Here is a 13471-nt window from a genome sequence, read left to right as displayed (position 1 = left end):
CTTTCACATTGTACTTATTAACTATCATGGCTGAAAGAGAAGGGTTGGATTAAATAAACTCCAATTCACTACAAGAATCATAATGTCTTCGGGATTAATAGAGGTATTAAGGAACAAAGCATCCAAAGCACCGAATATGACCTGCTTGGCTTCTTCCCTTCCTGCAGCCATGGACGTGCATGGAGGGACATAATGCAACGCTTTGGAGACGTAAGTCTCCTCACCAAGCCCAGAACGCTTGAGGATCTTGTGTTGGAAATCAAGCAAAAATTCAACAAAAGTGCCAATTAGTCTAGAATGTCCCATGAACTTATGGAACGAGACTTGAAGGTGCGAAGGTGGGTGAAAATAGGCGTAATCAACGAGGTAGATCAGCCGAGGCTGGTTTATGATGTAGACAGTGGACCCGAATAACAGAAAAACAAAGCAAATTATTAAGAAATAGCCTCTTTATTGTAATTCGATGGCTCTAAGCCGTCGAATTTAATTTTTTCGACGGTTTTTAAGGCCGACAAAAATATTTTCTATGGCTTGTAACCGTCGAATTGTTTTTTCGACATGGCCCATTTCAACGTGTGACGCTGTCGAATTATAAAAAATTCGACGGTTTTGGGCTGTCGAATTAAGAGTATTTTGACATATATAAGGCCTAAGAGGTTAGAGATAATTGGGAGACCAAATCACATCACTCACTCTCTATTATATATGTACGTGTGTAAATCTTATTGGGTTCAAAGTTCAATAAACTTGCTAATATTTCCCATAGTTTTCTTCTTCTTGAAATGCTTACCTCATTAAAATTAAATGACGAGAAAACCCTCGCACCAAGGAAATTTATTAATTCAGAAAAGGAAAATCCTCTATCCCCCAATATTTTCCTCTGGTTTACTTCATCAGTTTATCTCTAGCACTGCTATATCCTTGAAAAATTCAGGAATTTTCCATTTTTTTCAATGACAGTATTATTCTCCAGATATAGTTTTTACTCTTTTTTATATTGGGAGGGAGGCCTTGGTCTCCCACAAAAACAAGTATTTCTGGATTATTGTTGTCAGATCAGTTCTGTTAGAGCACCAACTCTCAAGCCCAAGTCCACTACTCCACAGTTCCAAGCATGGAACATCACAGTATGTGATTGGGCAGAGATAGTTCAAATTAAGATCCACAATCACGACATATGGTGAGTAGGATTCATTATTCCATTAGCAAGTAGAGGTGGCGCGTGCGCTTGCATTTGCACGTGATTACCATAATTTTTCCCTTTGCTTGAGGTTCTTACAAATTCCCTGACCTGGTAGCTGCATGAAGATGCATATTTTATTGACGTAATATAATCTTAATTGAGAGTAAATACATGAGTAGGTCCTTTACATCCCAATTGGCAAATGATTTTTTTAGACTTTATTACATTGATGTATGTGAACATGATCTTCATTACATTGTTTTCTCCAGTTTGACGTAGTTCCACCCGATGCAAGAATGTCTATAAGTTTGTCAGGGAAGAGGATTGTGGGAGAGGAACCGATTAGGAAAAAGAACACCGAGACTATAAAGATCAATCCATGGGCGTTGGCACACTTGAATGCAGAAGAAGTCTCCAAGGTTGCTACGGAAGCAAGGAAGAAGTCTAAAGTCCTTCAGCCCATGGTGAGGCGGGACGTGCCTTTGGATCTAGAAACAGACAGCAGTGGCTGGATGGGTCCCTAGGCAGCTAAAACTGCTGATGATCTTGTTTTAGGAAACATCAACCAGTTTGGCTCCTCTACAACATGAAGCACGGAATGTGTTTCTGGATTTCGATGGCGAGAGGTCTTTCAAGTTACTATGGAATTTGAATTCAACGGAGAAAACTCGTTGTATATGATTGAGCTTGGTTGTTTTAGGTCCATGCCATCAAGAGTAACCAGATTTTTTTTTTAGACTTCATTACATTGATGTATGTGAACATGATCTCAAGAATTCTTCCAACACGTGACATTAAACTTTTGACTTATATAAGTATTTTTTTTTAAATCTTATTATTCTTTGATACTATAAATTGAATGCAAATTGGTGTGGATGGGATGTCAATGGATGGGGATGGGATGGGATGTGAATGTCGATGTGGATGGGATATGGATAAGAATGTGTGATTTTTTTTGCAGGTATGGGTTGAAGACAAAAGCATTTGGGCACGAAAAAATGAGTTCTGATTGGTGTTTAAGATAATTCGACGGCCTTTTTCCGTCGAAACTATGGTAAGAATACCATATTCAACGGCCTATACCCGTCGAATATATGTTTGATCTCAGATTCGATGGTTTTAGGCCGTCGAATTTATGAAAATTCTATGGTTTTCAGCCGCCGAATATTTTTTCGACAAGCCCCAATTTAATGGGCCCATTTGATGGTTAAGATTGTCGAATGGATTCATAATTTGATGGTTCTGGACCGTCGAGATTTGGGTATTTTCACGTAGTGTTAATGTTTTATTGGTACACAGACCCAAATGATTCAGAATCTGTATTAGGTTCTAAATTTATCTATGTTTGCACAGGTTTCTAAGAAGAAAGTGAAAGAATCATGTGCATCCAAGGGAAACATACCTTACTTTGAGACCTCAGCAAAAGAGGATTCCAATATTGATGCTGCATTCTAATGTGTTGCAAAGACTGCTCTTACCAATGATCAAGGGCATGATATGTAAGTACAACTTGAGAGATACTTTTGGCTTCATTTCAAATCGTTTGTCTTAAATATTTTAGATTCTGCTGTGTTGAAATTATAAACCTTCCTCATGGAAACCTCTTTGATTATTGAGACATGTTTATGAATTTTCTTGTTGTTGTTGAATTTTAGTTTGCTACAAATTGCAGATTCTTCCATGCCATCCCAGAGGCAGTTGTTGGAACTGAGCAATGAAGAGGAGGTTGTGCATGTTGGAATCATTTGCCGACTCAAAGAGTTGGTAGGCTTATCTCCATCTTTTTTTTTTTTTCGATTAATCATTTTTTCATACCTACCACATGTATACTAAGTCGGAGTCATTTAGAGTGTAAGGGGTAGCTCTTATATTTTTAGGAAGATATCTAGTTTTGATGAAGGTGAACTTGAATCCAACATAGGAAAAGACACCCAACTTAGATTGTTTCAGCAGCTAGTTTGATTGTAAAGGAATGCTTCCACATATATTTCATCATGAAATTTGGTTTATTGGCATGTTCTCTCCAACTGGTTCTAAAGCTGTTTTTGGAACTAAAAAGCCTAATGGGCAAACTCAATAGAAATCTGAAGAAGGTACAAGAAATCTTCACATGTTTGTTTGGAGTTCAAGTGGTTCTCTTGTCTCAGATGTTTTTGGTGGTCAAGAATATGGAGGAGCTGTTGATCAATCTGTTAAAGAAGTTCGAATGGCTATTTCTCCTACAAGTGTGATGACAAGGCTTATTTTGATAATGGTGTGGAGGAAACTTATTAGAAGCCCAAACACTTATTCCAACTTAATTGGCCCAACTTGGTCTCCAGTATCATTCAAGTATCTATATCTATTAAAAATCTTAAATCAGTAATGGTTTTATTTTTGACATGTAGTTTGACAAGGCAATTGTATGCTTTGATGTTGCGGTCGAGGCTGCTAGGTATGGGTTCACAGCAATCGATAGATCAGAAGAGTTCTTGGTTCTGACGGTCGTTTCTCTGGAGATCAAATCACTGAGATTACAAGCCCACCCAAGGTAAGTTTATATTTTTGAAAAGTTCATGAGTAATCCAGAGCTCATTTGGGATATAGCATAGACATGTATACTTCTTTTGGAATAACTTCTATAAGATTTACAAGTGCAATGTTGAGGTTTGGTGAGATTGTTGAAGTTGTTCTTTTTGGGGTCTAGAAGTGCTACCATAATCTGTGTACACATTCAGTTGTTTTATTAATCCAACATCACTCGACTACAAAGTTGGTGTTAAAAGGAGACATTTCTTTTGTTAATTAAACTTGTTTCTTGTTTGTTATAGGACACAAAGTTGTTAGAAGAGAAGAAGATTGGAGTGAAAGCCCTGGGAAAGAAGAAATCAGATGAGTCGGAGCACTTCATCTTGAAGGAAGGCATTATAGTGCCGTGTGGCCCCTTGGTCCCCTCGGGGCACAATAATAGTCCTCTAGATTATAACGAGTACGCCGTGTACAACCCAAAATAGGTATATCGGTTAACACAGGTGTAGGATATTTTTTATTTTGGATTTGTAAATTATGACTCATTGTAACTCTTTTTGTGCATAAATTAATATAATAAAGACTCTCGATGTTCTCTATTTGGGTCTATTTTGACCGCGACTAATAAGTATGTAGAAAAAAAATTTAAAATTTAATTTTTTCTTTTAAAAAGTTTAGATATGGGTTTATGACAATTTTAGATATCGGTTTCTAACCGTTGTCTAACATCTCAGACTTAGGACATCAGATTCTAAATCGATGAATTTCTGAGTTCTGGAACGGTTTTTAAACGTTCCAAATCCTAAGATCTATACAGCTGTTTTAAGTTGTTAACGACGCCTCGATAAGAGATGGTCTTTCAACCAATTCAGCCAGTCTTAGAAACGGTTACAAACCGTTCTTAATTTCCATTTTTTTGTTGTAGTGCTGGGATGCCTCTAGAGCCATTGAAACAATCTACTTGTCCTCCAGCAATTTGTTTAGGCCTCTTTTCTTTTTTAATAATAAATAAACTAGGAGATAAAGAAATGTGTTGATGAGAGATATCCCCTAACCAATCTGATCAACAATTCAGAATAACCAAGCATACGAAGCACCGTGAGCAGAAACCCCTACTCTAGTTTATCGATCATATGTTCTAGATATATCAAGCTTGATGATTATGTTATATATTACGGCCTTTTCACAAAAACCCCCTGCTTGTTAGGTATAAAATTGGGCAATAGTTTTTCAATTCAATTAACCATAATTTAGGTATAATTATATATAGAAAATTACAAAGGCAAATTGGATGGAAATTTGAAAACATAGGTCATAAGAGCAATACATGTTAAGTTGATTGCCTACAGAATAATACTCTCCATGAAAAATCCATTTCTTTTAGTCTCCTTTGAGCCTCTCCAGCTTCACGAAAATCCTGAATAGTGAGAACCCAAAGCTCTAGGTGTCAAAGAATTTCGTACCTGCTCGAGAAAATCATTGTCAGCCCAAAAATAGACAAAACGGATTTGTCTTGGAACAATGGCTCTTTTTCAAGAGAGAATAATTGGATGGTGATCCAAATACGAGTTGTCTCCTCCTATTAGTTCACTATGCATGTAAACATTTTACCAGCATCAATAAGATCCGTATTTTGAATGAAGTTCTTAAAATCATACATTCCCGATTGAATTGGACGTTAACCACCTTCCTTTATCACCTCGATAAATTGTCTTGTGAATTGAGTAGGTATTCCATACTATGGCATTCATCTTTCATTGATCAGAACTCTCTTAGATGGATTACGATATATTGCAAGCCTCCGTCTCGTCCCTTTTGCCATTTTCTACATTATAGCTACATGATGCATGAATTTGGGGCCAAAGAAATAACACACCCTTGGCATCTTGCCACACTTATTTTGGCCTTCACTCAACCTTCATACCAAGTTCCTCACATACCATGCATGAGGTTGGAATTAGTATGTCGGGTTGAACTAAAGGGTTTCAAACAATCTAGAACTTTCTACAACTAAAGAAAAGAAGAGAGTGAAGAGGATAGAAGTGGGACTGAGGGATTACAACAAAAGAAAACTACACTATATCTATCCCCCTTGGATTGTAATCTTCGACTTGTTCTTCTTCTTGGAGAGGTTGAGAGGGTATTTTTGCATAATTTCTAGGCCTTCAAATAGGATCCCCAAACCTTGAGAGGATCCTCTATTTATAGATTCTCAAGAGTATCCACTACAAGAAAATAGTGAATTTGGAACAACATTGTGAAACGGGTTTGAACCGTTTCTTTGTTATGGACCTGTAGGTATCAAAATTTCAAGGAGGCATTTACAAATTGTTATAAACAAATGTCCCTAATTTAATTAGTGGGCCTCAAATCAAAATTGAGTCCATTAAATGGGAATGTGCCTCTTACAAGCCTGGGTTTTGGGTTTTTGAGATAAAGCCCATGATCCAGCAAACCCAAGTGATCCATATTAAATATTGGGCCTTATACCTAAATAAATGAGTTTGGCCCAATAATAATCCATAAAATCCTTAATGGGATTTGGACAAATTTAGCCTCTTAAACAAATCAATTAAACTTCTTTAAGTTGGGGGTATAATTGGAAAGCTAAATTACCTTTAAGTCTATAAATACAAGAGCCTCTCTCATTGAGAGGGGATCTGGATTACTTTCTCTTAGAAGACAGAAGCTCTCCCTCTAAAGAGGAAGAAGCTCTCAAGCCCTCCTCCAGAGACAAAGTAAGGTTCTTCAGAGATCCGGACTTCGACTAAAGAGAAGATCAAGCATAAAGCCCTTCTCCGGAAGTCAATAAAACTTTCTCAACCGATAAAGCGCGAAGCTCGGAGAGAAGAAAATTTATAGAAGCCTCTACAGAAGATCAAGCACAAAGCAAAGTCAACGTCAAAGCATCCTTCTCAGTCGATAAAGTGCAGAGCCCGGAGAGAAGAAAAGCTACATACATCGTCACTATTATTTTTGTATTTGACTGTTAATCAGAGGAAACATTGAGATCTGTATCTACTTTTCATCAAAAATCAATAAAATCATTTGCGATCTTATTTCATGAATCTCGAGGTAGATCCATAGAAATTTATTGTCCACAAATTTATGACACGCCCGATGGGACAATCTCAACTTCTCTTCTTTCAGTCAATTGCAAGAACATCACCTAAAGCATCGATGGCATCTCACAATGTTAACGCTATCGTATCTGTCGCTACTGAGAAAGGTAAGAAAATCCTTTCTTCCAATCTTGAATCTGATCAGGTTACTAGTCGCGATCATCATGTGACACGAACAATGACAAAGACTGGTGGAATCAAGCTAACGGAGCCTCTCCAGCATCACTCCAAGAAACATGCCACAAAAACAGCACTTACCACGAAGGAATCGTGGGCAAACGTGGTAGAAGACAACTCATCAGATTCTGGATCTGATTCGAAGTCAAGCGAGGGATCGTCTAGATCTTTATCGATCACTTCTCCGACACAAACTCACACATCCATCAGAGCAGTGATGACAGCTGGAGCTCTAACGATGGAAGAACAAGTTGCTCAAATGACAGACACCATCAACAAGTTAACAAAAGTAATGGAAGAAAAAGATATTCAAATTGCAACTCTCTGAAAGCGCCCTCGATCCGCGGGGTGCGCGGATCCACTTTTGACCCTTGAGGTTTGGGAGTCGCCACCTAGTTGTTAAGGTCTAGGAACCAAACTGACTCTAAAAAAGCAAACTAATCTACGAAAGAGAAAAAGAGTCTGGGGATCACATTACGGGGTTGGAAGGTGTTAGGCACCAACCCCGCCCAGTCAAAGCCGGTCTCTACTAACTTCCCAAATAAATTACATTGCTAACAACCTAGATAATAATAAATAAAAAGAAATAAAAAATATACCTTTCCGACAGTAAACTTTATTCCCTCAGATCTGACAAAAATAGCTCCTTGTACCGTACTCCCTTGCTTCGTTCTATTTTCGGATTTGATTTCGGATCTCCGATGTAAGGTATCTCCTTATTTTTGGATCTAAACTCTTCAAATTTGTTACGGATTTTATGATGTTTTTGGAAGGTTTTTAGGCGTTTCTTATGCTAAAATCGAAGGGGGGATGTTAGGTAAGGAGTTGGGACTCCAAAACTAGGGTTTATGGAAGGCTAGGGGGGCTTTTAGACCTACTTCTCTTAGGGTTTATGATTTTATACGAAAATAGGGTGTGAGCACCTCTATTTATAGATGTTTTTTAGGGTTGATTTGGATAGAGTTAGTGTTTAATTAGAGATCTTTCAATTAGAGTTGTGTTTTAATTAAAAATTTTTTAGGTAGAATTGTGTTTTAATTAGAATTGTTTTAGGTAGAATTGTGTTTTAATTATAATTGTTTTAGGTATAATTGTTTTTAAGTTAGAACTCTATTAGATAGAGTTATTATTTAATTAGAATTCTATTATGACTTTTGGTCTTATTTGATTGACTTTTAATGTTTTGACTTTAGTCTTAATTGATTGACTTTTAATATTTTGACTTCAGTCTTGCTTAATTGACTTTAATTTTGACTTTAGTCTCACTTGATTGACTTTAATACTTTGACTACAGTCTTGCTTGATTGACTTTAAATTTTTGGAGAACCCCCCTCCATTATTTTTAATTCTTTGGACCCCCAAATGGAGGGGTCCTTAAAGAGATATCTCACGAACCCTCAACAATTTTGCTTGAGAGCTCGATTGATCGATTTCTTTGACTCAAAATTTTAAATTAATTTCATTAATATTTCACTTTAATTATTTAATGTTTTATTTATTAATTTTGAATTTTTTAATTATGAAAATTGTGAAATTACTGTTTTACCCCCGGAGAGGACTTTTCACGTTTTAAGTCGGTTTTTAATGTTTTAGGATGTTTTAGAATTGATTTTTCGTAAGAAATTCAATGGAAATATTAGTTTGTGTCATTTATGAAATTTTTTATGTGAAATGGTTGTGAACTTTATGAGGGGTATTTTCGTAATTTTGTCAAATTCTGTGAAAATTGGCAAAATGATTTATTTGGTTTCGATTTGTTATTTTATGTGTTCGAAAGGATTTTTCTAATCGTAACGTAGGCTCTAGGGTTGTTTTGATGTTAGGGGTATTTTGATAATTTTGTCATTTTTAGTGATTTTTATCGTGAAGCTTCTTTTTGTTTGCAAGATGATGATTTCTATATTTTTAGAGTCGTATTTTCCTAGCGTAGCGTGGTTTCTAAGGTTTTGTCAGTTTGAGATACCTCATCCGGATTTCTGAAACATATCTGATAACAAAATAAAGTAATGGAATACACATCCATCATTGGGAATTATTACGATCGGGTTGACGAGTTGATTAATCAGGCGGATGCAAAAATGGGGTGTCTACACTCTCAACAGCCGTTTGGAGCAGAAAGACAAAGAGAATGAGTCGAGTGCTGGACCCTCACATCCTCCAGGATTCACCCCTGAAGCATACATGGCTCCGCACGAAGATGAACAACAAGCAGACTATTCTGATTCACGAAAAGCTACTCGAGATCCACCACAAGGGTTTGTTGCCTCGCTTTCTGTTCAACAACTGCAAGCAATGATTACTGACACCATTCGTGCTCAGTATGGGGGCATGCCACAGTCCTCATTGGTCTACTCCAAACCCTACACTCAATGCATCGAACAAATGCGTCTTCCGGCATGATATCAACCACCAAAATTCCAACAATTCGAAGGAAAAGACAATTCAAAACAGCATATTGCCCACTTCATCGAAACTTGCAACAACGCCTGTACATTCGGTGATTTTATGGTGAAACAATTCGTTCGTTCCCTCCGCGGCAATGCATTTGATTGGTACACTGACTTGGAACCCAATTCAATAGAGAGTTGGGATCAACTTGAAAAAGTGTTTCTCGGCCGCTTCTACAGCACTAAAAGAACAGTGAGTATGGTAGAACTCGTTGCCATCAAACAAAGGAAGGATGAACCAGTCATCGAGTACATAGAGAGATAGAGAAATCTTTTCCTCAACTGCATGGATCGACTCTCCCAATCTTCTGCTATCAAGATGTGTGTTCAAGGGATGCACTGGCAACTCCTTTACATCTTGAAAGGAATCAAGCCACACACTTTTGAAAAGCTAGCTACTCGAGTCTACGACATGGAACAGAGTACAGTTGTGCATCAGACTCCACGACCAAACGAGCCTCGAAGGCAAGAAAAGACGGATGGCAAGTCCTTCAAAACTAAAGAAGTCTTATCTACCACCACCAGCAAACTTGTCAAGATCACAGGTAGGAGAAGAGAAGATCAGCCAAAAGTTGATTCAACACAAGAAAAAGGAAAAGCTTGGAAAACTCTCAAAGAACTTGAGGCGAAGGAATACCCTTTTCCTGATGCTGATGTCTTAGGCATGTTCGAAGAGCTGTTAAAATTAAAGCTCATTGAACTTCCATTGCCCAAACGACCCGAGGAAGCAGGTCGCGACAATGATCTGAAATATTGTCGCTATCATAGGGTGATTAATCACCCGATTGAAAAATACTTCGTCTTCAAAGAGAAGATTATGGATTTGACACGTCAAGAAAAAATTGAACTTGACTGTATCAAAAATGTTGCTACTTCCAACATGACCTCTGTCACTTTTGAATCTTTTGATCCAATACTCTTGACAAGTCAGTATGCTACACAGATTTCATATCCTCAGATCACCAAAGTTTTACCTAAACCATCACAACTCATATCCGTACATTCTGATGTTGAAAAGGCTCATCCCGCTTCAACAAGGAAAAATCATCACATTTCCCACTTCACTTCAACAAGGACCATAATCTCATCCGACTTCAAATTCAAAGTCGAGTATCTCACAGTCTACTTTAGTTGATGACGAAGGGTGGACAATTGTCACTCGTCGTAAAAGACGTCCTACATACGTACCGACTCTTTCTACTCCAAAGCAAAAGAGAAATAGAAGAAGGTCAAAACCAAGTACAAGGTCAAAGAAACTAAAGAGAGCAACAAAGAAGAAGGCTTTCCGAATTCCGCCCGCAGACCCCGAAAACATCCTTCAGCAACCACTTCGTGTGCCGATCACACTTCTAGAATTCTTACCCAAGAAGTTCTTAAAGGAGGTCTGTACGGTTTCATGTCATCAAGTGGAAGAAGAAATGCTAGAAGATGATGTCGGTGATAGGTTCGAAGAACATCCTACTACTTCCAGTAATGGAGATCAACGACTTGAGAAAGACAATAGCACCTCGAAAATAGAAGATTCGCAAGTCGACTTGGATTTGTCCAGTGAATTCCAAAAAGTTTAGCTTACTTCAAAATAAAGCTCAACTGATTCAAAATAGGAAGTTCAACCTGACATAGATCCACAACAAGACAGTATGTGTATGGCCACAATCACCTTCACTGACGAGGATCTCCAATTAGGGTCTCGACCTCACAATCGGCCTCTTTATGTTACAAGTTATGTGAGGCAAACTAAAATTCAAAGAATCATCCTGATTGTGGTTCTACGGTCAACATCATGCCAATTCGTACTATGAAACAAGTTGACATCTCATCGGATCAACTTGCTCGCAGTAAGTTGATGATTCAGGATTTCAACTTAGGAGATCAAAGTGCGATCGGCATGATAAGAGTCAAGCTCTCTATTGCAAATTTAGAGTCAACAGCGCTCTTCCACGTGATTGATTGTAAAACTTCATATCATTTTCTTCTCGGCCGACCATGGCTGCATGAAACTGGGGTAGTACCATCCACGTTACATCAATGCTTCAAGTATTATCAAAAGGGTGTGTATAAGCGTGTAATAGTCGAAAATCAACCATTTGACAAGGTAGAAACGTATTTTGCATATGCGAAATTCTATTTTTAAGGGGATGTCATTCAAGAAGCACTTCCAATTTCGGTACCTCCTTCTAGTAAGCAAAAATCCGACAAAGGAAAGCATACTACGAAGGATGCAGAGGAAATTTCTCCTGGTCCTCCGCTTTAGAAAGAATGTAGTAAGAAACAAGAACCAGAAACTCGACAGATCAAGGTGGGTCAATTAATGGTGGACGCGTCATCCACAGTTGTATTGCCAACCCCAATGCTTCGCTACGTGCCACAATCGCGACGAAAGCCGGGACAATCACCTTTCGAAGAGATTTCTTCAAAGACTAAGCCTTCTGTCTCTAAAGTCAAATTGGAGATACTAAAAGAAAAGTTAACCCTACCAATTACACCACTTCGGAAATCTTACGTCATAAAGACACTCATGAAAAGTATTATCCCAACTACATCAATCACAAAAAACATTGCGAAGGTTGAGTCTGAAAGTTGGTTCAGTCCTAAAACTTCAAAGTTATTCGAAATTGATGGTTACAGAAAAGGTGAACCCGTACGATTAGGTAGACTACTATCAACTAATCAAATTCTTGGTTTAATTGCAACACAAGTCAAACTCGTTCGAGCTGGAGAAAGAGTTTTATTCACACGAGCAGGGCTAGGGTATACGCTAGAGGCTCCAATCAAAATTTTTAAGATAAAGACGGCTTCTTCACAACATATTACAGTAGAAGTCATCGATGAGTCTGTAAAAGAAACACCAGTTCCACGAACATCGATCTTTGATCGAATTGGTAGTCACATCTCGACCACGTCGGTATTTGACCGATTGGGTGCTTTAGATGATCATCATGATGTACAAATTCATAAACCTCGTGCATCTGCTCTATCTAGACTACGTCAGAATGTTGGAGTAAAAATACGAAGAGAATCGCGACGTCGACCTAAGCAAATAAATAAACATGTGGAGCATAAAGATAGTAATGGCTTGCATAGCACTATTCCATCTCGCATGAAACGACAAGCAGCTTTAGAGGTCTCAATATCGGATGCATTGATTGTGAAGCGACGCACCATCATCCTCACAAACCAAACGAGTAACAGTCGAGCTTCAACTATTGGAACAGACAATTCTGAAGATATTGTTTTTGTAAATCATATTACCATTGAGGAATACTCTGAAGAAGATTTTACGTCGTCAGATGAAGAACTCGAAGATGCTCCACCGGTCTTTGAAGAAGGCGGACAAACCACTATCGACGACTTGAAAGAAGTAAATCTCGGAACAATTGAAGAGTAGCGACCCACATTCGTCAGCACTCTTCTAAACCAGTATGAAGAATCCAAATACCTCAAGTTACTACAAGAATACAAAGATGTATTTGCTTGGACTTACAAAGAAATGCCAGGACTTGACCCAAAGATCGATGTTCATCAGTTCGCAGTTGAACATGGAGTTCGTCCAATAAAACAGGCACAACGTCATTTTTGACCAGAGTTGATACCACAGATTGAGACAGAGGTCAACAAGTTGATAAAAGCTAGCTTCATCCAAGAAGTAAAATATCCAACCTGGATTTCTAATATAGTTCCGATAAGAAAGAAGAATGGACAAATTCAAGTATGTGTCGACTTTCGCGACTTGAATAATGTATGTCCAAAAGACGATTTTTCGCTCCCAATCATAGAACTTATGGTTGATGCGACTACAGGACATGAAGCCTTGTCTTTCATAGATGGATCTTCTGGTTACAATCAAATTCGAATGTCGCCAAAAGACGAGCTTACAGCCTTTCGTACCCCAAAAGGTATATATTGTTATAAAGTTATGCCTTTTGGACTTAAGAATGTAGGTGCCACTTACCAGCGAGCTATGTAAAAAATCTTTGATGACATGCTACATGACAAGGTGGAATGGTACGTTGATGATCTAGTAGTAAAGTCCA

General features: G+C 38.0%; 1 protein-coding gene across 3 annotated transcripts; it reads left to right on the top strand.

Annotated features, from left to right (window-relative positions):
- The first annotated feature begins 6 nt into the window (after positions 1 to 6).
- On the top strand, positions 7 to 4306 carry LOC147382852 (protein ADP-ribosyltransferase PARP3-like). Of its 3 annotated transcripts, XM_086427685.1 has the most exons (6): positions 7 to 1180; positions 1453 to 2237; positions 2537 to 2682; positions 2856 to 2947; positions 3571 to 3713; positions 3994 to 4306. In XM_086427685.1, exons 3-6 carry the CDS (start codon positions 2625 to 2627, stop codon positions 4007 to 4009), a joined length of 309 nt encoding a protein of 102 aa, XP_086283811.1. In that variant the 5' UTR covers positions 7 to 1180; positions 1453 to 2237; positions 2537 to 2624; the 3' UTR covers positions 4010 to 4306. The 3 variants fall into 3 exon arrangements, 2 of the variants coding, with proteins under 2 accessions (XP_086283811.1, XP_086283810.1); XR_015173333.1 differs by having other exon boundaries at positions 7 to 2237; positions 3331 to 3713; XM_086427684.1 differs by having other exon boundaries at positions 7 to 2237.
- Positions 4307 to 13471: the final 9165 nt, after the last annotated feature.

The sequence above is a fragment of the Akebia trifoliata genome, chromosome 16 (genome assembly GCF_017979445.1).
Source record: "Akebia trifoliata isolate Shusen 1 chromosome 16, ASM1797944v1, whole genome shotgun sequence".
Classification (NCBI taxonomy): domain Eukaryota; kingdom Viridiplantae; phylum Streptophyta; class Magnoliopsida; order Ranunculales; family Lardizabalaceae; genus Akebia; species Akebia trifoliata.
This window is presented reverse-complemented; position numbering and strand designations above follow the sequence as displayed.

What these genes read in the sequence shown, in the direction of transcription:
- LOC147382852 (XM_086427685.1), top strand. Translation starts at nt 2,625, where the DNA reads ATGCTGCATTCTAATGTGTTGCAAAGACTGCTCTTACCAATGATCAAG. An exon ending in AATGATCAAGGGCATGATAT is followed by an intron (nt 2,683 to 2,855) that starts GTAAGTACAACT and finishes TACAAATTGCAG; the next exon opens with ATTCTTCCATGCCATCCCAG. An exon ending in TTTGCCGACTCAAAGAGTTG is followed by an intron (nt 2,948 to 3,570) that starts GTAGGCTTATCT and finishes TTTGACATGTAG; the next exon opens with TTTGACAAGGCAATTGTATG.